This window comes from Eupeodes corollae, chromosome 3 (assembly GCF_945859685.1).
Source record: "Eupeodes corollae chromosome 3, idEupCoro1.1, whole genome shotgun sequence".
Lineage (NCBI taxonomy): Eukaryota > Metazoa > Arthropoda > Insecta > Diptera > Syrphidae > Eupeodes > Eupeodes corollae.
The window spans coordinates 137,860,624-137,884,462 of NC_079149.1; the positions used below are offsets into that span (position 1 = coordinate 137,860,624).

General features: G+C 30.6%; 3 protein-coding genes across 5 annotated transcripts; all 3 read right to left on the reverse strand.

Moving 5' to 3' along the window:
* Positions 1-4,640: 4,640 nt before the first annotated feature.
* LOC129950978 (protein YIPF6) lies at positions 4,641-5,785 on the reverse strand. The gene is made up of 6 exons (XM_056062958.1): positions 5,620-5,785; positions 5,444-5,566; positions 5,299-5,377; positions 5,064-5,229; positions 4,842-4,999; positions 4,641-4,781 (listed from the first exon to the last, which is right to left on the reverse strand). Exons 1-6 carry the CDS (start codon positions 5,635-5,637, stop codon positions 4,669-4,671), a joined length of 657 nt encoding a protein of 218 aa, XP_055918933.1. The 5' UTR covers positions 5,638-5,785; the 3' UTR covers positions 4,641-4,668.
* Positions 5,786-10,233: 4,448 nt separating this feature from the next.
* Positions 10,234-12,597, reverse strand: LOC129951760 (uncharacterized). The gene is made up of 4 exons (XM_056064079.1): positions 12,437-12,597; positions 12,032-12,356; positions 11,774-11,960; positions 10,234-10,638 (listed from the first exon to the last, which is right to left on the reverse strand). Exons 1-4 carry the CDS (start codon positions 12,499-12,501, stop codon positions 10,385-10,387), a joined length of 831 nt encoding a protein of 276 aa, XP_055920054.1. The 5' UTR covers positions 12,502-12,597; the 3' UTR covers positions 10,234-10,384.
* Positions 12,598-15,313: 2,716 nt separating this feature from the next.
* LOC129952489 (uncharacterized) lies at positions 15,314-22,871 on the reverse strand. Of its 3 annotated transcripts, none has more exons than XM_056065080.1 (6): positions 22,721-22,871; positions 21,495-21,645; positions 16,066-16,393; positions 15,818-16,004; positions 15,650-15,756; positions 15,314-15,585 (listed from the first exon to the last, which is right to left on the reverse strand). In XM_056065080.1, coding segments are annotated over exons 1-6 (912 nt in total). In that variant the 5' UTR covers positions 22,722-22,871; the 3' UTR covers positions 15,314-15,447. The 3 variants fall into 3 exon arrangements, with proteins under 3 accessions (XP_055921055.1, XP_055921057.1, XP_055921056.1); XM_056065082.1 differs by lacking the exon at positions 22,721-22,871 and adding an exon at positions 21,823-22,022; XM_056065081.1 differs by lacking the exon at positions 22,721-22,871 and adding an exon at positions 21,710-21,867.
* Positions 22,872-23,839: the final 968 nt, after the last annotated feature.

Consider the following 23,839-nt stretch of genomic DNA (forward strand, 5'->3'; position numbering starts at 1 on the left):
GCATGTTTTTTATGAGAATAAAAACTTATAACAATATGATCTTTTGAAACTAATTTTCCTATGCCTAATACTTGTCATTTGAACTTTGTGTAGTTAGGTCTGATTTATTAATTTTTGTAAAAATTGTTGTGAACCAAATGATTTTATTCTTAAGTGCAATATTCATGTAACAAGTTTAAGTTTTCATAGATTTTTCAATGCTATCAAATTGTAATCAATTTATTAATGCAAATATAGATTAATTTCCACACCTGATGATGTTCATAGACATGAACGAAACGTCGTGACAACATAAATAATTGTTTTTTCATATTTTCATCACTTTGAAAAGATCCCTTCCATCAACAGCTATAACCGGCCCCTAAACAAAGAAAATTCTTTGTGGGGTTTCCGACCGATGAGTACATACTTTGTATTTTAAATTGAAGGAAAACACAGTCAAATATTCTTTTAAAAATTTGTCAGGATTGATTTCAATGATAGTTTTAACTGGTCCCCTATACAGAAAGGAGTTTAAGTCCTTATAATTACCGTAATATTGATCAACAAGATTTTGTTTTTGACAATAAACTTGCACTTTTCCGATAGATTTTAATGGATTTAATTTTATTTAAACTCCAAAATCACGGCAGATTTTTGAGATATTACAAAAACGGTTTAAACATAATTTATTCGTTTAAAACAAAAATTAAACGTATAAACAAAACTATTACATCCAGTTTTTGAAATATATTTTTTTATAATAAGAACACAGTCAAAGGTTTTGGAATACCCTAAATATACCGGAGACACAGTGTGAGCATTCCACATTCACGAAGTACGGCTAACAAACGTATCTCTTTACTTTACTGTACGACCGAAATTGAGCTCAAGGGTAAACTGATGGGCATTCCTCGAAGCGGGAGTTTTATAGTTCAAATTCTTGAGGGGAGTAATACAACTGGTTATTTTTAGTAGTGCATAGTTCGTAAAACAACTTTAAAAAAGCACGAGATAAAAAGCTATATAATTAAGTTAATGATGTTTGTCGCCAATGATTTTAAAAATTCTTGGTTGAAAGTTGTTCAAGAGGCTTAAGTAAGTTTCTGGAGTTCCAGCTAAAAGATGGGAATAAAACTTAAGGTTTTGTAAATTGCAGCCAGATCAGAATTAAATTTCTTTTATCGTCTCAGAAAACCTAGAATCTTGCGGCATTTTTGGAAGCATTGAGTATAAAGATCGTTTCACGAGGTTGGTTGTTGATGCACATTAGGGTGGAGCAAGAATGTATGAAAAATTTTTTTTTTTGACATTGGAAATTCTTATAGGGGGGCATTGGTGCCTCTTATATTAAAAGAACAATAAATGTAGTTTTTTCAATTAATTTGGTTAAGATCTTCTTCCTCCGCACTGACTTCAAAAATCAAAAGTTGATACAAGATTTTAGTAAACAGATATGGCTCAAAATAGTATAAGATAAATAGATAGAAAACATTTTCCAAAACATACTCCTGATGATTAGAAATTTAATTCAAAATAATAAAAAAAATAAATTCATTCTCATAAAAAATTATATAATGTATTATATTAAGATGCTTGAAAATCTCGTTTTGTCTCAAACTTAGGCATTGTCTTCCGTGATTCTATTTTGGCTTTTATTGCTCCTAGTCGGGATTTTTTTGTGTACTGAGAAGTAGCAGCTTCCGTCGTCATCTTTACAGCTCGTTCAACAGCTTGGGTATGGCACGGAAGCCGTAAAAAAAACATTTCACCTTCACCGCCAGATTCCACGATGCTCCGAATTTCTTGGTCACACAAGCTTTGCATAATCGGTGGGTCAGAAACCTTTCCTTGCCATATCAAATCCATATACGTTGATGCATTGAAATTTATATGAGGCACTTAAAACTGCCTTGGTGTTGAAGACTTAGGCATACTGCGAACTTTTAATATAGGTACGCCGATGTTTATTGTTATCTGTAACCATTACAAGAAGAATGTTTTCTGGATGCGCGAAATAACCATTCCGCTGCATGACAGGATCGATTACTTTCTTAAGTTCTTATGGAAGATATCTTGAAGCCATAATCATGTTAAATGTTGCGAACCATCCTTGCACGATGGTTTATTTTTGATGGAGATCCAACATGGCGCGTAAACCTTAACAACAAATGTGTCCAAGTGATTATGCGGTTGGCACGGGTGATCCAACGCTCAGGTGACATTTTTCCCGGAGATTTATTTGACAGATCTTGTGGGACTCACCTAAAAAAAAACCACTGCAACAATCTTGTGCAAGTATTGTTGATCTGTACTTAAATCTTTAGCCATTTCTGGCAGAACATTCTCTTTAACACGTTGAAATTTTTGAACAGGTAATTGTTCACAGGTTTCTAGTGCCTTTTCCAAAGGTCCAGAGTAAGAGTAAGGTCTCGAAGTACATCCATCAAGATGTTGAAATAAGTGTCTTAATGGTGCAATAAACATATTATCCATTGAAGTGGTTTTTGAAGTTCTGTCTCAAGTAGTCTGATAATACCGCCGTACTTTCCTGTATTCACATTTGTTCCATCACAACCGATAGCCATAATATGATGTTGAAGAATCTCTTCAGCACATGCCGAAAATATTGAAATGTCCAGTTTAACTGATACATATAAGTGACTCCTCTTGCCCATGGATAAGACAGCACTTTGCTTTCGAAGCATTAAATTCCATTTTCGTTAGCCCCATTGTACAGTGCTATGAAGGTCCAAATTTAATTAACTTAGCATATTTTGTTATTTTAGTTGCACATAAGAAGAAGAAGAGGGAGGGGGGAGGAAGAATGACGAACTGTCTTACATTTAGAAGCGTACGATCTTCAAGATATTTCTTGAGCTGTTAGTTAATTAGCGTTTCCATGACTTTGGAAAGAACGGATTTAGGTCGTGTTGGACTATAGGTAGAGCGAAAGGAGCATAATTCTTTTGGGTATGGGCTGGACAAATGCTGTTTTGGGAAAATATAAAAATAAAATTTAAGCAGAAAGTTATGATTGGATTCAAAATCAGCATTAAAAAGTTTACTCCAAAAATCATAATACAAATAATTTTGGATGTCTTTAATACAAGTTTTTAAAGAAGCATATTTTAAAAGGATGATGTGAAAGAAATATTATGGCGAAATTCAAGTTAAGAAGACTTAAATTCTTTAAAAAAAGCCTGTAATTAAATCTTAATCAGGTTTTAGAACCTTAGAAGGTAAGTGAAAGTATTTTTGAATCATTGAAAAAAAGTCGCTTACATTTTTAAACACAACTGTTAAAAGTTACAGGTTCTTATCATTTTAAGCACTTTCAGTTGGATTTTTATAAGCCAAATACAAGTTTATGTAATTATTTCGATTAAAAAAAAAAAAAAAAAATATTAAAAAAAAGACAATTTCTTTTCAAAGCAAACAAATTTGTTTTATTTAAAATAAAAATATGACTGTATTAACCTTGTTTTGACCGCCATTGGGAATAGTTTTTTTTTGATAAGGAATTATTATAAATTGTTTGCATTTGGTTACGTTGAATTACAATTTACAAAACACAGTGCGGGTGAGCAATATTGAAGATATACATATGTATAACTACTTACAGATATATGTATGTATGTGTAAATATTGCACATTTATTGTAATAATATTAGCTTAGAATTGTTTTATTAACTTTTCATTTTGCTTAATCTAACAAAGTCTCTAAGTCTATAAACGATTTAGCTGTTGCTTCTGCTTTCTTCATTCAAATCCAGGGTGACCGTCACATAACAATCACGGTATATTCTTAAAAACACACGTGATAATTATATTTCCGGAAAGTGACGTTCGCTGACTAAGAATCACAGCATTGAACTTTTACCAGTAGTTATCTCTTTGAGGGTTTTTTATTTTGTATTTATTTATTTTTATTTTTGCACAGTTTTTTAGCATGATTTTTTGTATAGTGTTTTTATAAAGTTAACATAGTTCATGAAAGCTCTGTCGTCAGAGGAAATAATTTGTTAGGGATGCGTGCAAGAAAGCGATATGATGTAGAACAACTTATTTGTGAAAATAAAGCTCCAAAAAATAAAAACATAAACATAATCCTGATTAAAATGAAGCTCAATAGATAAATAGATGCTTAGAGTTTAAGCAGGAAGAGGCGCAGTTCGATTCTGTATCAATAATTTTTGTATTGAATTAAACAACAAATCCATTAAGTTCAAGTAAACATTTACGCTCATCAACTAAGCGAAAACAAAGAAGACCTTGAATCTTTCTCATTGTATTACATAGGGTACAGGAAGTTTGCGTGTTACATTTAATTCTGTCCTCTTAAGGCAAAATCTATGAAGATATAATTTTCAATATTTATTATTATATATTCATAAACATCGTATTTTTTTCAAATAAATTTGAATATTAAAATTTAATTTTATAAATAACTGAAAATAAACCTTTGCCTTTGAGGCATTGATTGTATTGGTATTGGTCTTAATTTAAAAAGTTGAAGATATGTTATTAGGCAAGTCCATGACAAATAAATATCCTGAAAATAAACTCCACCTCAGGGTTCTAGAAAAATACAACATTCAACCGTTTTTTCTGCCTCTTAAAGAAATACAAACTTCGTTGATGAAAAGAAATCCGTGAACTTTATTTGTATAAATGGAATTTATTTACTTAATTATGTGATATAACAAGCCACGATACAATAAAGAAGAATAAAAATATTGGATAGACGGCAAGAGCTTTACGGTTTGGAGGCTGACTTTCACCCAAAAATACGAAAGAAGCTGAAATTATTGATTTCATTTTTAAATTATTCATTTTTAGTATTCGTTTTGTTAACATACCGTAAGTAGCCCAAAAGAATCCAATCATAGTTGTTACTAATCGTAAAAAGAACAGAAGTTTAGTCTGTGTTGCGAGAAGAATCACCCGACAAACTATCAAGGCGACAGCGACTGGAGTTAGGCAATAGCCTAAGACACACACTGATTGAAAGAACGATCTGAAAATGCAATTTAATTGAGCTTAAAAAGTTCAGAAGTGCATAAGAGAGTGAAGAAAATTACATATTGCCTCCAAGAAGTTTCGAGTTTAAAGTCACAATTGCTGCTCCGATCCAAACAATCACAAACACCTGTGCGAATTCTGGACCACCATCGTTAATACTATCAGAAGATCCCTGAAGGATTGTTGCCATAAAGGTGCACAATACCAGTGGTCCCCATAGATCCCCTGCAAATAATAAGTAAATGTCTTCTTTTAGATTCTTCATTTTTGAGAAATAAAAACAAATTCACTTACAATCTCGTAATAAACTTGATTTTTCTTTTGGATAGAGAACATGATAGAACTTCACACCAACTGCCCGAATATCTCGCAGCTAAAATACACAATACAAAACAATCAAATCTCTTGAAAGATAAGATATCACAAAAAATAAACAAACCATTGTCTCCTTGATGGGTTCATCTAGAGTATTAAAGTCAGGAGCTCCCGGTTGTGACGTGTTTTTGCTTCTCGAAGGGACGGACATATCGCCTTCCAGGCTTTGTGGAACATCATCGAACATCTGCGAGAGAAAATCTTTTATTTATGTCTAAATATGATGTTTTTACTATTTACCTCAAGTGAAGAATCCATGTTTTTTCGATTGGTTAATATTTTAATTAGATTTTAAAATTCCTATTTGTGAAAATTATCTGAATTAAACATTGTCTATTTTCCTTAAGAATTTATTTATGACAACAGAGCTGTTATCAAACGTCAAATGTGACACATTATAAAAGTGATGCCAAGTCTACCCACGAAGCTACGTTCGATTTGAAATTGCAAATAAAGTGGAACAGTTTGTGCTATCAAAAAAAAGAGAGAATCTTAAGGCATCTTTCACATGGGGAACATTTTTGTTGGCAATTTATTTGGCGTTTTATTTTTAGTTTTTCCGCTTGTAGTCTAAATTGTGATGAGAGATAATAAAGAAATTTACTTCGATTAATGATTGTTGTGAAATATTTGTTATTAAGAGAGAAACTGAGTTGACTTCAATAAATTCGCAAACTGTGGCGGAAAATTATACTTTTGTGCAAAGCTGAAACTTTCCAGAATTAAAGTTAAAATAATATCCTTAACGTTAAATAGTTATTAGTCTGCTTGTAGATACAAAATTTTCATACAAAACTTCAATTGAAAGTGTTTCCACCTTTTTATATAAAATCAGTAGTATTATTACCGTTGGTTTTTACGCAGGCGTCACCTAGTATCTAAGCGACATTAGCTATTGCGTTGTTTTTTACTTACATTTTTATAAAACAAAAACTTGCAACGCTACACTGAGGCTACGAAAAACGAATAAAAAATAGCTCCATGATAATACTACAGATTTTATATAAAAAGATTTCACCTCTTAAGCTATGCTTTCTCACTTGTAGGTTTGGTGGAAAAAATAATAATTAATTTTGAAACGCCATCTGTTGCTTTTTTCGCTTCCAAAAGCTCTCTCTCTATCAAAGAAACTTAGGAAAGGTATGTTATATTATAAAGTTATACTAAATAAATAAAATATAAACATTAAGTTCAAAAGTTTTCTCATATTTCCACTTAAACTACAGAAGGGCTAGTAGCGTTAAGAAATAAATGACACTAACGCTAAGATGGCTACTAGCAGTTCATATTTAGTAGGTGAACAAACGCTAATATAAAAGTATTTAAAAATTGGAGTTGTTGTGAGTTTTTATTTAGGGCCGTATTATCACTCGCGAAATCGAAAATTCGCCTAAAGTCGAATATTTTGGCGAATTAACAGTTTGGTGGTATTACGAATGGCGAACTCTGTAGTTCGTCTTTGAAAGCAAAACTGTCAACATTAAAATCTGAAAATGCAATGTCATTCATTGTCATAAATATTTATAAAGTCAGATTGAAGAATATTGTTCTTTGTGAAAAAATTGAATAAAAATAAAGATGATTAGCTGCGTTTAATTGTTTTACGAGGATGAAAATGAAGAAGTAACAAATGAAGAAGAACAAATCATGATCTGCAGATTGATTAAGAGATGATTGGCTTTGTTTTAAGTCAGATAAGTTCAGGATTTCAAACGACTCAAAGTTCTGCAATTCCATCAATTTTTAAAATTGCGTGCTCATTACGATTTATTAAATATTCAAATAGAAAATGTTTTTACAGCTTAAATGCGATGGTGGTAAAGTACTTCAAATTGAATCTTGATGTTTAGGTAAAACTTTTTCTTTTTAAGGCTTGTGACAATAATGGAGTAATAAGATTTATCGATGCTAGATATCCTGGTTCTACGCATGACTCGTTTGTGCGGAATCATAGTGCGTTAAGGGATTTGTTGGAAAGGTGGTGGATAAATGGAGAGCGGTCAAGATATCTTGTTATGTGAATCATACTCTTATATTAGCATATGTTTAAACAGTGTTTTGTTTTTAAAAATTCTGGGAGATTCAGGATATCCTATACTGCAAAAAACATTATTGAGCGAACAATTGGCTTTTTAAAAAGTAGATTTAGTTCAGTTTTGAATGAATAGCCATCAAAATATTTAACGCTTCTTGTGCACTGCATAATATTTGTAGAAAGTAAAACATTCCAGATCCAGAGGCAGTGGAAGAAGAAACCTTGCAATCCAATGTGGTTGAAAATGAACCAACGGAATTGGACACTGCTAATTTACCATCAGAAGGTAACCGAATTAGAATTGAAATATTCTTTTCTCTTTAAGAAACGTTTTTGTTTTTTTATATTTTTCTATTTATTTATACTTAAAGCTAAGATGTAGTAGAATACTGAAGTAAAATAAAAAAAATCTATGATAAATACTAATAAAATGAAAATAACGAAGCTTATAAAATAAATAAGAATTTAGTTTAGTGAAAAAAAAACGATTTCATACATTTATATACATTTGTACTTAATTCTATTGTCTCATACTATTTTGGGTGGTATTGTAATTAACATTTCAGTTTTCTATTTTCCAATCCAGAAGATCTTTATGTTTTTGCGCCTTCTGCACATTTTCTCTCTCTTTCAGTTTTTCCTTTGCTTTAAGTAACTCAACATTTCCTTGTTAAGTTCTTAACTCTATCTTGAATATCTTGCTATTTTCGAAAGAGATTTTTTAATGGAGGAGTTTGACTCGTTCATCCACAAACTTCTACGACATTCGTTGAATTTTGTTGACTGTGCTGATATCATTGCCATGGAAGCATCTTCAATTTCAATGTCTGCATCATTTGAGTCGGGTTGTTCCAAAAAAATTACCCATTGGATTTACAGCCTGCTGTAAACCTAGCAAATTGTCAACTGCCTGTTTCAAACTCGACAAAGACAATTGCCGAAAAGGTCCTCCACCTGTTGCGACTACATCCTTTTTATTTGTCGCGATTTTCTTCTTCAGTTTTAATTTATAATCCAGCCAAACCTATACAATTTTATTTTCTAAAACCGTTTTCTAATATTCTTTGTCCCGTACTTTATGCCACTCTTACCCTCTCGTATAGGAGGTCCCAATGCATTTAGCTCAAGGGAAAACGAATTTGGATGATCTAAACATCCGACACCCTTGGAAATGTCAGGGTTTGCCCCCATTAGCTCCACCAACTTTGAGAACTGGGCGTTGTTGGTTCTTTTAGTGCTATACCTAATGAAAGTTTTAATTAAAATTTATTTAATTTGTTCCTACCTTTGTCGATTTTCACTCATTTTTTTTATGTCGCAACAAAAAATCTAGAAAACTATTTCGAATTATAAAAAAAATGTTATTTTTTCGTCAACTTGGCGAATCGCAAACAGTAATGCCAAAAAGTCACATTCGCTTATTTTTTTTTAGGCGACACGCAAGTGATAATACGGGCCTTAAAATACTTTTAAGTAAAATTCTTTTCATAGTTTTTAGTAGCTACCTATCGAGGCCTGGCTGTCAATGTCAAATTGAAATTATATTATTATTAAACGCCAAAAAAAACAATAGCAAGTGACAAATCAAAAGTTTACTAGAAACTATTTCTAGCTGAAGCCAGTAGTGATTATTTTTTCAAGATGCAAGACTTAGAAATGTCAGTCATGTCCATTAAAGAATCAAATAAAGGAGTTGCAGATAGATTCGAAATACTTGTTTGATTTTTTAAATATCAGGATTAAGATTTTAGTATGTTTAGAAACATCAAAGTTAACATTAGATTCCATAATCGGTGTAAGTTCTGTATACAATTAAAATGTTTTAAGTTTTGCAACAATGGATTGTGAATAATAGAATATGTTCATATGCCGAATTCATATTTCAAATAAATTCATTAAAATAGATATATGTATCTCCCTTAGACACCTTGATGTTTATTTATTTTTTTTAAAACAAAAAATGCTTCGCTTTAAAAATGGCCTTTAAATTTGAAAAAGGTAACACAACCATGAAAAACACAATACTCTGCAATTATAAAAATCTATAACTACAATTTTCTTATTCCTTTTTTTTACGATCGCTTTAGCGCTGATTAAGTGTAAAACAATTAGTTCTTACTTTATGGTTTTCCTTTAATCCCGCCCACTCACATTAATTATCTCAATCGACTTTAATACTTAAGTATACTCCCTCCCATAAAAAAACTCATTTTACGCCATAATATAACGTCTTAATTACAACAGTTATCTTTTTTTTAAATCGATTTAATGTGTTCTTAGCTTGGAAAATAATATTTCCAACATTTTATTATTATTTTTGAAAATACTGAAACAAATAAAAATTCAATAAAACCTGCCATAATTTTTTATCACGCAAAAAATTTCCACTTTACCATAAACATCAAAACATCATCAATCTCATTTTGTAAATACCTAAATACAAATTTCAAAAAAAAAAACATCAAAAATCTAGTTGTTTAAATCGAACATTGCCCTCACAGTCACATCAACAAAATAAAAATAATACAAACAGACCAATCAAAAAATTTAAATAAATTATGATTAACCACTGAAAAAGCATCACCGAGTGAAAATGCCCCAGACAAACACTTTCATGCATGAAATATGGAAATAAATCATCCGTCAGTTCTTGGTTATTCTGTTTACAAAAAGTTTTTCAAAAATGTTTATTACTTTTTCTTTTGCTATACTACTCGTATGAGTTATGATGGTTTTGAAATTTTCAAAATAAATAATAGACTCATGCTGTCTCACATAAATTGCAGTTTTTTTCTGCCTATAAAGTGACGATATAATGATTATAATTTTTTGTATATAAGTTTATTGTTTAATTTAAAAAATACAAATAATGTAAATAAGAGCGAGAAAAAACAACCATGAAAATTATAATAAAAATATAATAATTATTAATAATGTAATCTGGTACAAATCGATTCTACATATGGAAATTTACAACTTCTTCTTCTTCTCGTAGTTGGACTGGAGCCATTGCAAGAGATAACCGACCTCTTCTGGAGTTTTGATCTGGAAATTGGCGTATGTTTTCAAAGTTGGCAACTCTGACACACGGAAAGTCTTGCCAATGCCACTGAGCATTTTCATTGCGTCTTCGTCGGTGGTATCATCACCGGCATAGATGATCTTCAATTTTTTGGCCCAATCAGCGTCGAATTGTTTTTCCAAAATCATTTTGGCGCCCTCACCTATAAATACATCCCCAAAGAATTTTTGAAATAATTATATAGAACTTTAGATATAGAAACAAACATTTTCAAAAATAGAGCATCATTATTTAAAGGTATATTCACATCTACATTTTTAAGAGAATAAAAAGTATATTTCCGTCCCGTGGACGCGAGTGGAATAATTCCATCTACTTTTGGATACATATATTCTAATGTGGGAAAAAAACCGAAGACGCGTCCCGAAATGATCTTTCCTTCCATTCAAGCAAGATTCAAGAATAAATAAGTTACGATATTATGTCCAAAATAAAATACAAGTGAAATCGGATAGAACACAAAATGTTTTATTTATAGTCGCGCCTGTAGGCGTCATGGCGAGTTCTGATTCTGAGGTAGAGTAGATATTATGCGCTCTTGTTCAAATTAATACCCCAACCGCTACTCATGTTTAACGGTATGTATTTGTTGGCGACCTATGGCGGGTGTTTCCTGCATTATTTGAACGGCCCACTTATGAGAAGCTTTCTTAGAATTTTTGCACTCATCTCTGTTTGAGTATTGCAAGACCAGAAATTTCAAAACTCTGATGGAATATAAAGAACGAAACACGAAAACGAAAAAGATGTTGGAATGCTTTTCAAAAATAAAAATCAAAAAATTGGAAAACGAAAAATAGAATTTCTATCTATCTATCGTGTACTTTCCAATTTACGAGCGCGTTCGAATTCTTGGCGAGATGTATTTTTTAACCCATCCTCCCCTCCCCCTCCCAAAATATAGAACGAACAAAATAAAATAAAATAATTCGAAAGAACGACGAACGAAACCGATGATTAAGTGGTTATTGGTTGTTTTTTTAAAAATTAAAAAACGCCCACGGTTTATTTATTTATGAGATGAGAGACGCGACAGATTAATTTCTATATGAGCAATAGAAGCAGCCGCCGTTAATTTTAATTGCTTTGCACAGGTGCAGGGAGGAATTGAAATTGAAATAAAAATTCAAAAATTCAAAATTCCACCACCACCACCGATAATAATTAGAATTCCACGTTCGCGTATTTAAATGATGCACAATAAAATTTTTAATTACATTTTTTAAATATGTTTTTTTGTTTTTTTAGTGAATACTTTTGATTCGGTGTAATCTTACCCTTATCCCAGTTGACCCTTGGTTTTCCCTCAAGGGCGTATGGGGTTTCAATGAGCTGGAATCCATGCGATTGAATAATACCCTTAGCGGTTTCGACGAGTTTGCTCTTGAGCTTGTCGTTGACTCCCTTGTAGCGGTATGAAACGGAGATCTTCTTGTCCTCCACCCATGCACCACTGCACACGACCTGTCAATCAATAATCAGTAGATATCGTCCTTAGTTCAATAGCTCACAGCAAGAGGAAGCAAATTCCTTACCTTTTCCCTAAGTTCTTCGACGAGTTTCTTGTGCTTCTCGAGGAGTTCTTCAGGCATTTCAATTTTGAATTTCTTGCCGGAAGGATATTCGACTTCCAAACCGTGGTTACCAGCGTAGGTAACATTTGGAAGTTTCAGGTGGTTCTTGATGTCAGCCAATTCACGGCCGGAGAAAATGCACAGGAAGATTTTTTCGTTTGTTGCCAATTTCTTGATGTTGATTTCGTTGTCCTTTGGCATGGCCGAAAGTTCTTCGGTGAGAGGGGCGAGTGTACCATCGTAATCCAAAAGAAGGGCAACCTGGTCCTCAGCAGGGTTGATGAAACTGAACAACACAATGAACAATTCACAATGAAATCCAATGTTTCACTAAATATCTAGGGAATTGAGTTTTGAAAAACCTACCCTTCGAGGTTCTTGATGAAATCTTCTTCCTTCTTAAGGATCGGAGCTTTCTTTTGCTCTGCCATTTCTGTTTTTTTTTCAGGTTTTTTCTATGCTATAAATGAAAAGTGCACCCACTGACTGATTCAGCGCTACTGACGAACAAATTTTCAGAACACTTGAAATCATCCTCAAAAAGCGGGCGTTTTCATCCAAAAAGTACCTATATCGAAAAAAATAAATATTGTGATGTAGAGACTAGAAAACAGCCACATAGCCAGTACGGTTCGGTAGCCACACCACACGGATTCTCTCAAAGAATCTAAAATTAATAATTTTACTCTCGTCTTCGGCGTTGGCAACGATTCGAAGACAGCATTTTCTTGTACACATTAATAATATTATTTTCCTCTTTTCTTAAAAACAAAAATAATAAAAAATGAAAAAGCAGAGGGGGAAGACGAGTTCATTGGAAGTGCCGCCTGAAAGATACCTAACTTACCTCTTCTCCCCTACATGATATACATATGTTGAAGAATTCATTAATCATTTGTGGTATTGGTCATGTGAGGCGTCAATAGAACTAAGTAGATTTTTGGAACAACAAAATAAAAAGTACAAAATTGTGTTATTATTACATCGTTTATTGGGCTTACAACTTAAGTAGGCACATGGTTGTCTTCTGGTTTTTAGATTGAAGTTGTACATGTGAAAAATATATTTCATACCTAGTAAGTATTTGTATAAGGTGGTGCAAAAGTTTCCAGTTTGAATAACAAAGTCTCAACTTTTGACAGACGCTGAACGAATTGAAAAGCAATGTATACCTATCAAGTCTTTTTTCCAACTCAATGAGAACAGATGACGAAAACCGGACATGGCTAGACATAAGGTCAACAAAACTTTCTATACATCAATCAATCAAAAAATGACAAATATTTTAAACTATACAATTTAAACGTCTTAAATTTTTCTCTTATGTGTAGCTTTATGTATAGCATCGTACAATAAGCAATAATTCTTTTTATTTAAGCTAAAGTATGCATTGTGTCAAAATCCCAACGAAAACTTTTATACTATTTCTTTCTTATATTTATTTAAAAGAATATATTTAATATTTTTCAACACACAAAGGAGGAGGATCAAATAAATAATACTTAACTTATGTGGATACATATCAAACTTTTTGATGAAAATTGAAAATTATTTGCGATATATTCTCATAAAATTAAATTAAATATTCTTTTTTGTTATCTCTCAATTCGAACAGAAACAAAACATTATTAAAATATCACATTTTTTAATTTCTCAAATTAGCTCATAGTAAAATACAAAAATAAAAATTCAAAAACATTCGTTTATTGCTATGCAAAGTCGTAAACAAAATTTTAAATTACTGCACATGCAACGAAAATTGTCAATGATGATTTTTCACTAGAAAATTTTACTGCAAAAATTAGTGATTTATAGAATTTTAATCACAGTTTGAACTAGTGCATTTTTCATTAGTAAGTCTCGTAATAAAAATTGAAACTTTGTTATGTTTAAATTCGAAAATTTTTGGCACCACGCCATCATTTTTGTATCTCATAAAAATTATGTCAAAACATATTACAATGATTTTTTTCTTCTTTTTTTTTTTTTGTTAATAAAGTTTTATTCACTTTTCTTATTTCAGTTTAAAGCTTTTTCTTATTAAAAGTTGACAATTTTGTTATGTATATTTTGTTACTTTGATGTTTTTGAACATTTTCGCGTTTCAAATGTTGACATATTTTGAGAATGTTGCAGGTTTAATAGAATATCAAACAAATTTGAATTTTATTTTATTTCATACTTAAAGCAATTCGACTTTTTCGACATTATTGTGATCATAAATTGGCTACTAAATGGTTTTAGTAATGTGTAAAATTTGTATGACTTCAAAATGTCTGACATTTCAAATTGAATTTTCCGTTTCCATACAGAGGTTTGTTTGTTTTAATTTTTCATGCTAACTGTCACTAGTAAGACGTGTTCGATGCACTGTTTTAATAAAAACAAAGTAGTATTTATTGTTAAATAAAGCAATTTTTAAGTAGGTAGTAAATTATTAATTACATACTTACTTACAAGTAAAAGTCAAGCCCTTCTTTTAAAAACTTACGCTATTTTGCTTATGGATGCAACAAATTACTATTTGACATTATAGGGCGCTGAGATCGCCATCATTTTATGAAACTATAATTAAATCTCTAGATGTCTCCCAAATCTATGAAGTTTGCATGCACAAGTGTAAGTGCATTAAACTAAGAACTTTTATTATTTTCCAATTTGTTGCCAGCATCGTGTTTCCTTGTTTTAAAAACACGCGTTGATAGTAGGAATATGATATGAATTAATAACAATCCGAGCACACGATTAAAAGGGGTGATTATAGTTTTTGTTGTTATATTTTAAGTGCATGTTAAACACATTTTCCAAAATCAAAAAGTAAGACTATATAATCCGATAAGCTGTTGTCCCTTGTACAATATTTAATTTTTCAGAACATTTGCGAGAAAAAAATGTCAAGTCTAAAATAAAATGTTTATATTTTGAATCAATTATAAAATTGCATCTCCAAGGCATATTCACAAATCAATTAGAATATAATCTTGATGACAAACATAGCCACATAAATAACTAATTAATGTTGTAAACGTTGCTACGTAGTGCACCATCAGCCATCATTTCGATGGCTTGACAAATCACTTGCTAAATGCATTTGCCAGCGTAATTGAATGTGAACGAAACATTTGCCAAAATCTACCTTACACCGTGTGTAACATTTTATACATATTTATATATACCATAAGTATCTCCCTGAAAATAAATAATTCAGGTCTTGCGTGTTTTTGGCAGCAAAACTCAATCAAATTGCCTAAGTACATTTTTATTAATTCATAAAATCATTAAAAAAACAAAATCAAACAGACACACATTTTCTTGACAAAAAGGAAGTTAGATAAATTAACGAGGCGTTATGAAGCTTAAAGGGAATGTGCAGGTTTCTAGGATTGACAGGAATGGTTGCAAAGCCATCTTATCAGGTCATGTACGAGTTCCTGTCTGGGCAGTCGGAAATCTGCATATGTTTCAATTTTGGGATCTGTGGCTACACGGAATGATTTACCAATTCCTTGGAGGGACTATAAGAACAAAAAGTTGACAACATTAAAGTATTTTGAATGAATTAATTAAGTTTCGACTTACTCTCATGGCATCTTCGTCAGTGGTATCATCACCAGCAAATACAACACTAGTTTTCGACTGCCAATCATTTCCAAAGTTATTTTTGAGAATCAATAACGCAGCTTCTCCTGAAAGTTGAAAATCAATTTGAAATTTAAGGAGATTTTGATTGAATTGGGATTGACATACCTTTGTTCCAGTTTACTGGAGGCTTAGCTTCGATAGCTGCATGAGCCTGATTTGCTGAGAAACCATGTCTCTTAATGATTTCTATGGCTTCTTGCTTTTGTTGCTCCACAAGTTCGGATGCAGTGTCTCTGTAGTGATAAGTGAGTGATACCTTCTTATCCTCAACCCAAGCTCCATTTTTGTTAAGCTTAAAATGAAAAACAATATAATTAATTTAATTCAAAAAATCTCCATCATAAGAGTCAAACCTTTTTGTTGAGCTCATCAACAAGACTCTTGTATGATTTTTGAACATTGGCAGGCAATTGATAATCTTGTCTCGATCCATCAGGACTTTGAATTTCAATACCGTGGTTGCCGGCGTATGTGATGTTTTTGATGCCAACCTTTCCCTCGACATCTTTCAAGCCTCTTCCTGAAATAACTGCCATGAACACTTTAGGGTTTTTAGCTAGACAATGAAGATTCTTCTCCAGTTCTGGATCCATAACAGTGTTATTGGGATTATCGCAGAGTGCTGCCAAAGTTCCATCGTAGTCCAGCAAGACACACAGAGTTTTATTGGAATTCAAAAAACTGCAATGGAAAATTTATATTGATGATGTTCATCACTTAAAATAGATAATTTCCAAAAAGAATTATTTATTTTTAGATTTTTGGAATACCCAGGTGCATATATGTACTGGTCATTCACTCAAGCTATTATCTATACGAATTTATTTAAATAGCTTTGTAATTAATATTCAAAATAAATCTAACGCAATAAACTTAAACATAAATTGAGGTAATTTTTGAAGTAAATAAAATATTTCTTTAAATCACTTAGTATACATTCTTTTATCGCAACCATAAATCATGATTTTCTTGAAAACCAAAATGAGAAAAAATAAAAATAAAAAAAAATACCATTAAGTATGAGCCTACTTAAAAAATTCTACTACGAAAATAATTTCACGTTGATTGGATTCAGAACATTAACATAGTGATTTATTATTTATGCAATTAAACCATTTTTTAATTTTTTGAAACAATGTATTTTAATAGGCGATTTATATTTATAGTTTATTTTAGGATGTGAAAGATTGCCAACTAAAAATATTTATATGAATTAAAAAATGGGCAAATCTTATTTTTACACAAATACTTTTTTATATTATAATTATTTGGCGAGTACAAAAATTAAATTGTTTGTTATTTTCAAATAATGACGTTAGTATGTAAATTACTGACGTTTTTAAAGGCGAACAATGCTTGCCAATAGAATTACTGAAAGAAAATCGCAAATGTGAGGTAAATGGTTTTTTTTAGTGTATTATTTATTCTTACTTTTTAATGTAATTTTGTATTAGAATTATATTTTGGGTTAAACATATTCATCTTATTTTACTGGGAACATTTATTGATCGCAAAATAATATTGCAATATAATTTTGTAAGTGATGCAAGCTAAATTTATGAGTCGTAAAATAATATTATACCTAGAAATGAAAACATTTTTATTAAATATAAGTTCACTTTCATCAAAAGGTTAATAGGATTTCATTACATCTTTTCCTGCATTAATATATTCTTAAACAAATATGTATTATTAACCTGCGTAAAGACCAGTATTGGATTCAAAAACATACAATACAATGTTTTTTCAAAATGCTCTTTTTTTTAAGTTAGATAAATATTTTATTTTTTAAGATCCAAATAAATTATTCAAGATGGGTGGGATGCCCAATTAAAAAGATTTTTAATTAAAGTTAAAAAAAGATTAAATATGAAATATAAGTTGGTTGACATATTTCAAACTAACGTCAGGTAAAAGTATTCACCAACAATTAAATACTTTTGCTATAATAACGAAGAACCAAGAGTGTTATTGATCCAGATGAAAATATAAGGTGCCAGTTAAAGCTATCATTGGTTCTCATCATTGAAAACTAACGTTGGAATTTTTTTGACAGGTCATCAAAAATTTCTTCCATTGCAAATAATTTCCTGATTAAAATCCACCGACAAATTTTTACTGACAGAAATCTGTTATTGGAATTGTGTGAAATTGGAACACAAATCAGTGAAACGATTCGTCTCACTTTTAAACATAAAAGTATCAGCTGTTCAGGAAAATGAATTTCCGTCCGGAAAATAGAAAAATACATTTTCTAGAAAAATAAATGCGTGTGTGTGATTGTGTGATTTCCAATCGATCACTAGATAATTTTCATTTCTAATCAAAGGGAAGTATCGATTTAAAAATGTTTGCGGATCGATTTCAATGATAGCTATAACTGGCCTCTAAGAATCTAAAAAAAAGGATATACAAATTTAAATAGTATTGTTTGAAATTCGGGTTAGGAAGCTCTGTTCAAAGAATTGGCGCACGTATAATGTATGATTTCCTGATATTTTGAAGAAAACGTTAAAAACTTTATATAGCAATACAAATGCCATACTTAAAGAATAATCAAATCCACTACGGTGGGAAATCAGAAATTTCATACTGCAATATTGAATGAAAGGTCCCTAATATATTTTAACCAAAAAATGAGAAGACCAATTTGATTGCATTAAAAATTAAATCTCTCAGAGAACATCTTAAATATTGTCTTAAATCGTTGGTATGGTTGGTTACTCTGTTGGAAAATCTATGAGTAAACTCAATTTTAAAAATATCTTACAGCCCCATTATGGCTACCAACTATCAATTATTTGATAACTGATAACTTCTATCAATTTATTGATAATTTGGTATTATGAGTATTAAATGATAATTTTTCACCCATTGTGAATACTAATCAATATACGATCGTGAATAGGTTTTGTTTGGTGTTTGACGTTTGTCATTTGTGTTGAGGTCTTGTGTTTTGGTCTACAAATAATTTCGGCTGAATAACGTAAATGTAATAAATGTCTCTTTTTTCTTAATAATAGTGTGTTTATTTGGGAGTAGAATAGTTAGCAACAAAAAACAAATAGAAAGGCTTGTGGAACTAATGGAGGAAAATCCTGAGGTTGTAAAACGCATTTATGCTAAGCCAGTCTTAACCAAAAAATAGGAAGAAATCGCTCTGGAACTGAATAGGTTGGGGCCTCCAGAACCTAGTCTAATTTGCTTATTTTAATTCATGAATTCATAATTTGTCCAGTGGGTTTAAAGCATCTCGTAATACTGTTTATTTTAGCTTGCACGATAAACCTTCGTTACTCAGTGCAATTGCCTTCAAACAACAATTCTAGTGAAGGTATTTCCTTCTTCAATTTGTATATTCAATAAAAACTACAAAAAAACATTTTGATAAATCGTATTTAAATTACAATTCTTTACTATTTATACTATTACTATTTTTATAGAATATTTGATGGGTATCAATTATTTAATAGCCGTAATACCAAGTTCATCAATAAAGCTATTCACAATAGATCTTTTAATTCACTATTCATCAAAAATATTGATAATTGATTACCATAATACGGATTCATTAATTTTGTTGGAAAGTTGTGGAAATAACCAAAAAATTACAGTTCAATTTAAAAAAGTTTTTTTTTTCATATTCAATTTGTTTTCTACAAACCAAACACTTAACAAGTTAAGGTCCCGAATTATATCAGAGACAAGCTAACACTGTACTGTGAAAAGGGAAATCAATTCCAGATTAAAAAATATGAATTATTGTTGCTTAGCTGATAATACTCTTAGCGTTATGTTCAATAACTTAAAGCTTTTTCCAACAAATGAACACTGAAAGCAGACCAATAGTTCATAAGATAAGGACCGTCAGCTTTATAACATTAGAACCTTACCTATAGACAAGATTTAGACAAACAGTACCGTTTGTAAAGCAAACATAATTTGCTAAACCTCCAATAAACCATTAAAGGACTTATGAAATAAAAATACAAATAATGTGTCCCTAAATTTTGTATTGAACCCTAAAAAAAGAACAAAATTCTTTAATTTTGTATAGAAAAAAGTCAAAACTCGATTTATGTATTCACATGTCAACAGAAAATTTGTCCCTGAGATGTAGTTATGAAATTTTAAATACTATTTTTAGGAATTTATTTACAAACAAATTTTTAAATAAATCACAGCTGTTTGGTAGAATCTTTAAATTACAAATTTGATGATTCTTTTTTTTGTGAACAATTGAAAAAATCATTGAAACTTAGAGGAATCAAAATAATAAAAATTTAGGCTAATTTAGTATCTAACTCTTTTTATCAAAGGGGAAACATATAAATTCCTCAAAAACTTTGATGGAAGTAGCAAATGAAAAAACTAGGCAAAAATTAATTAACTACTTCAAAAATACTACCGAAAAAGATTTTCTAGACTCTAGATGGAAATTTTTCGTTTTCCCCATAAATCCTGTATTTTCAATCTTAGGAAAGAAGTACCACACATGCAACGTTTTTACTTACTTCTAACATTTTGAATATTTATGATATATTTTTTTCTCTTCATTTACATAAATCGAAAAAAGTATTTGAACTGAAGCTCTAAATTTCCTTTATTTTTAGTCTTGATATTTTCTATTTTGTAAAATACGGTTCTCAATCTACAGAGCATAGAAATACAAGCTGACAATTTTTCCGTATAAGTTCTGCAAACTTGTCAGCTGTCAGTACAGTAAAGGCAGGTTTGGACTACATATTTCTAACGTTTAGACTAAAATTTTATATTTTTGATAAAACTGCAATTTTGAGTATGAAATTAAGGCATTATAAAATACCAACTTGTTATTTACAACGATTCATCATTGAGATACAATATCCTTTCTCTATTTATTGTACTTTAACTGACAAGAAAAAAGCATAAAATAATACATGTTCGACGAAGGAGGTACATTAATATCTATTTGTGTCATAAAATTATTATCCCATAACAAAACAATTTTATATTTAATGAACTCTAAGAGTCAACTGTCTTTCTTTCAAAAATACAATGCAAAACAAATAGGAAAAATATTACATTAGAGCCATAAATGTTTGACTTCTGTAATACAAAAAGTATGAAAGTTCTTAATTGGAAGATATGAAAAAGAGATATATTTTCAAACGACTGTATATTTCGTTTATAGGTGAAAACAATATACAAAAGTACTCGTAGTTATTATTTCTACCCTTTCCAAAAAATAGATGAATTATCTTGATAACACAAAATGGTATTTGTATTAAGGTTGTTTAAGCAGAATTTCAAATACAAGGTCAAACAAATTTAACACACATGAGACAAAACTGACAAATGAATATGAATAAAAAAATTTGGATTTTACTTTTAACATCGAAAGAAAATTGCTCTAACTTTTTGGACTTGAAATGCTAACAATAATTTCTATTCGTTTACAATGAAAACATAAAACCTTTAAAGAAACTTTACAATCTATCATCTGGTCTTTTTAACTCCGATACTTTCGAATAGGAAGTTTTCCTTTTTTATTATTTAGTAAAGTCTAACAGCAATGATAATGAACTCTCTTATCGTATTATATTTTTATAACCTTTACTTCAATTGCATAATCAAGATAAGTCCTATAACAACAATAATACAATAAGCAAGCACTTAGATTAGAAGTTCATAAACTCATATCGATTAACTTTATACCTACATTTAACATTTATTACCTATGTCTATTACTGATATCAAACAAAAAAAAATCAATAGATAGAATCATGCTTTGACAACTTACCCCGGAAGCTTTTGCTCGAATTCCTCGGCCTTATTAATAGTTGGAACAACTCGTTTCGACATATCTCCAGTTGATTCTTCCTCTGAACAATTTACAATCACTGTCAAGGACAATAAAATAGCAACAACAGCAAATCGGATGCACTCAGTCACTGTGAAAAATATTATAGTGTAAGAAAAACAGAACACAATTTTATAGATATCGATTATAGATACAATAAAAATCTAATCACTCAAAGGCGATTAAGCTAAGCACGACCCACGATATTTAGTCAAACGAGACTGCACTGCAAATGAAAACTGTTCGCTTCGCAACTAATTCGACTAACCTATATAAATGGTGTTCGTTTTTCCGTATTGTATATTTGGATGGCTCGCAAATCTTAACTCAGACCTACATGAAACTATTTTATAATGAAGTGATAGTATTGTAAGTAGGTACTTGACTTGAAATAGCAAACATACAATATTCTAATGAAAAAATGATAACAACTTGAATGTTTTTTTTTTTTAATAAACGACGAGTACACTGATAAGAATCCAGAAGAGCTTCCCACTTAAAGTCATCTGAATCCGACAATGAACTCGGAACGGTCGCTAAAACGGTCACTGTAAGAATCGTTGTACACATTTCTGAAGATAATGAATATTGTTAGTGTAGATCAGCAGAAGATGAAAGTTTTGTTTTGCCATAAATTTGCTATGAATGAATATCAAGTTGTTGCTATAATAAAATTGTATTTTATAGCAAAAAGGTTGGAAAACGTGGAATTCATTCTCTTTGTTTTCATTGTTCTTGAGATTTGTATTGCTTTTCAATTTCAACACTGATTTAAAAACTAAGAATCAACCAAAACCATGAAACAGGGTGTTTTCCATTGTTATCACACTTACATTCGGGTTTCAAGCCTAAAAACACTAAAGAAGTTCAACAATGATTTCGTTTCGAAGATCAATATTGGAGCATTAACAATACATAGTAAATAATTGTTGTTATCGTTTTTATTAAAAATAACTTTTAATTGAATGTAAATAAATATTGAATATTAGATTCAATAGTTTTCTCAAGTAGTGATACCCCATATAGTGTTGACTCTTCATCGAATTATAATCTTTATCAAAATGTTTATCAAAAGAACAACATAAACAGCAATATTGCACGTGAAAAACATGCATGATCAGTTCACAATAGTTTTGAGAAATATAATTTATAATACACTTGCTCACTTGTTTTTGTATTCAATTTGTTGTGTTAAAAAGTAAGGAAATTAAAGTGTAGAACGTTAGTTTAAAAAGTGCATAAAAATCGAACTGCACGGAATTATATTGGAATGTTTACTGATTATTTATTCATCTTATGGATGCTAAATCACTTAAGATTATTCATTCTGCCGTTTGAAATAAATACTATTTTTACAATGAAAGACGCACAAATTGTTTTTGTTACGATTTCTTCTGTGTGTAAAACGATAACTCATTAGGTTTCCACTGACGTAGATAATATTAATCAGTAAAAATGTACTAAATATTGGGAATGAACTAGAATTACAAAACTATGACTAGAACATATGTTCTTACGTTGCTTTAAAACCTAATATTTCGGGAAAACTAGTCAATTATGTCAAGATGACAAATTTTGTCAGTGCCTTAAATACATTTCATTTTCTTGTAATCTTTTTCATAGTGGTCTTAATAACCTTCAAAATGAGTCCTTCAACATGAATATTGGAAAAATCTTAAAGTTACTGTTCCATAAAAAAGTATGGTTAGAGTGGAGAAAATTTAAAACTTGGCGATACTCAATCCGATGTTCATGATAAAGGGCACATTTCAAAACTTGATAAGAGCGCCACAAAAAAAGTTTTGAGTTTTATTACAAATAAGTAATTCTAAACTAATATTATAAAGAGGAATGATTTGTATTTTTTTATGTAACGAATAAACTCAAAAAGTACTGGACCGATTTTAATAATTCTTTTTTCATAAGTAAGCTACATTATCACTGAGTAACATAGGCTATATTTATTACCAGTACTACAAGTCTTATATCCTCCACACTGCTCAGATGTACTTATGTACCGGCCGTTCAAATAATGTTTCTCAGGGACTAACTTTTTCCTTAGTTGGTATCGACTTAATGAAAGAGTACTTTTCCCACGGGCAATTGTATGTGGCACTTTCTCGAGTAGGATCTCCTGAAAATCAATACGTTTTGTTGCTACCTACAAATACCACATCCAACTTAGTGTACAGGGAGGCTTTAAGATAGGTATACAATTTTTTTCTAATTTACTGATTCATGGTCGTTTTAATTAGCATGGTTATAACTTAAATATCTGTACCATT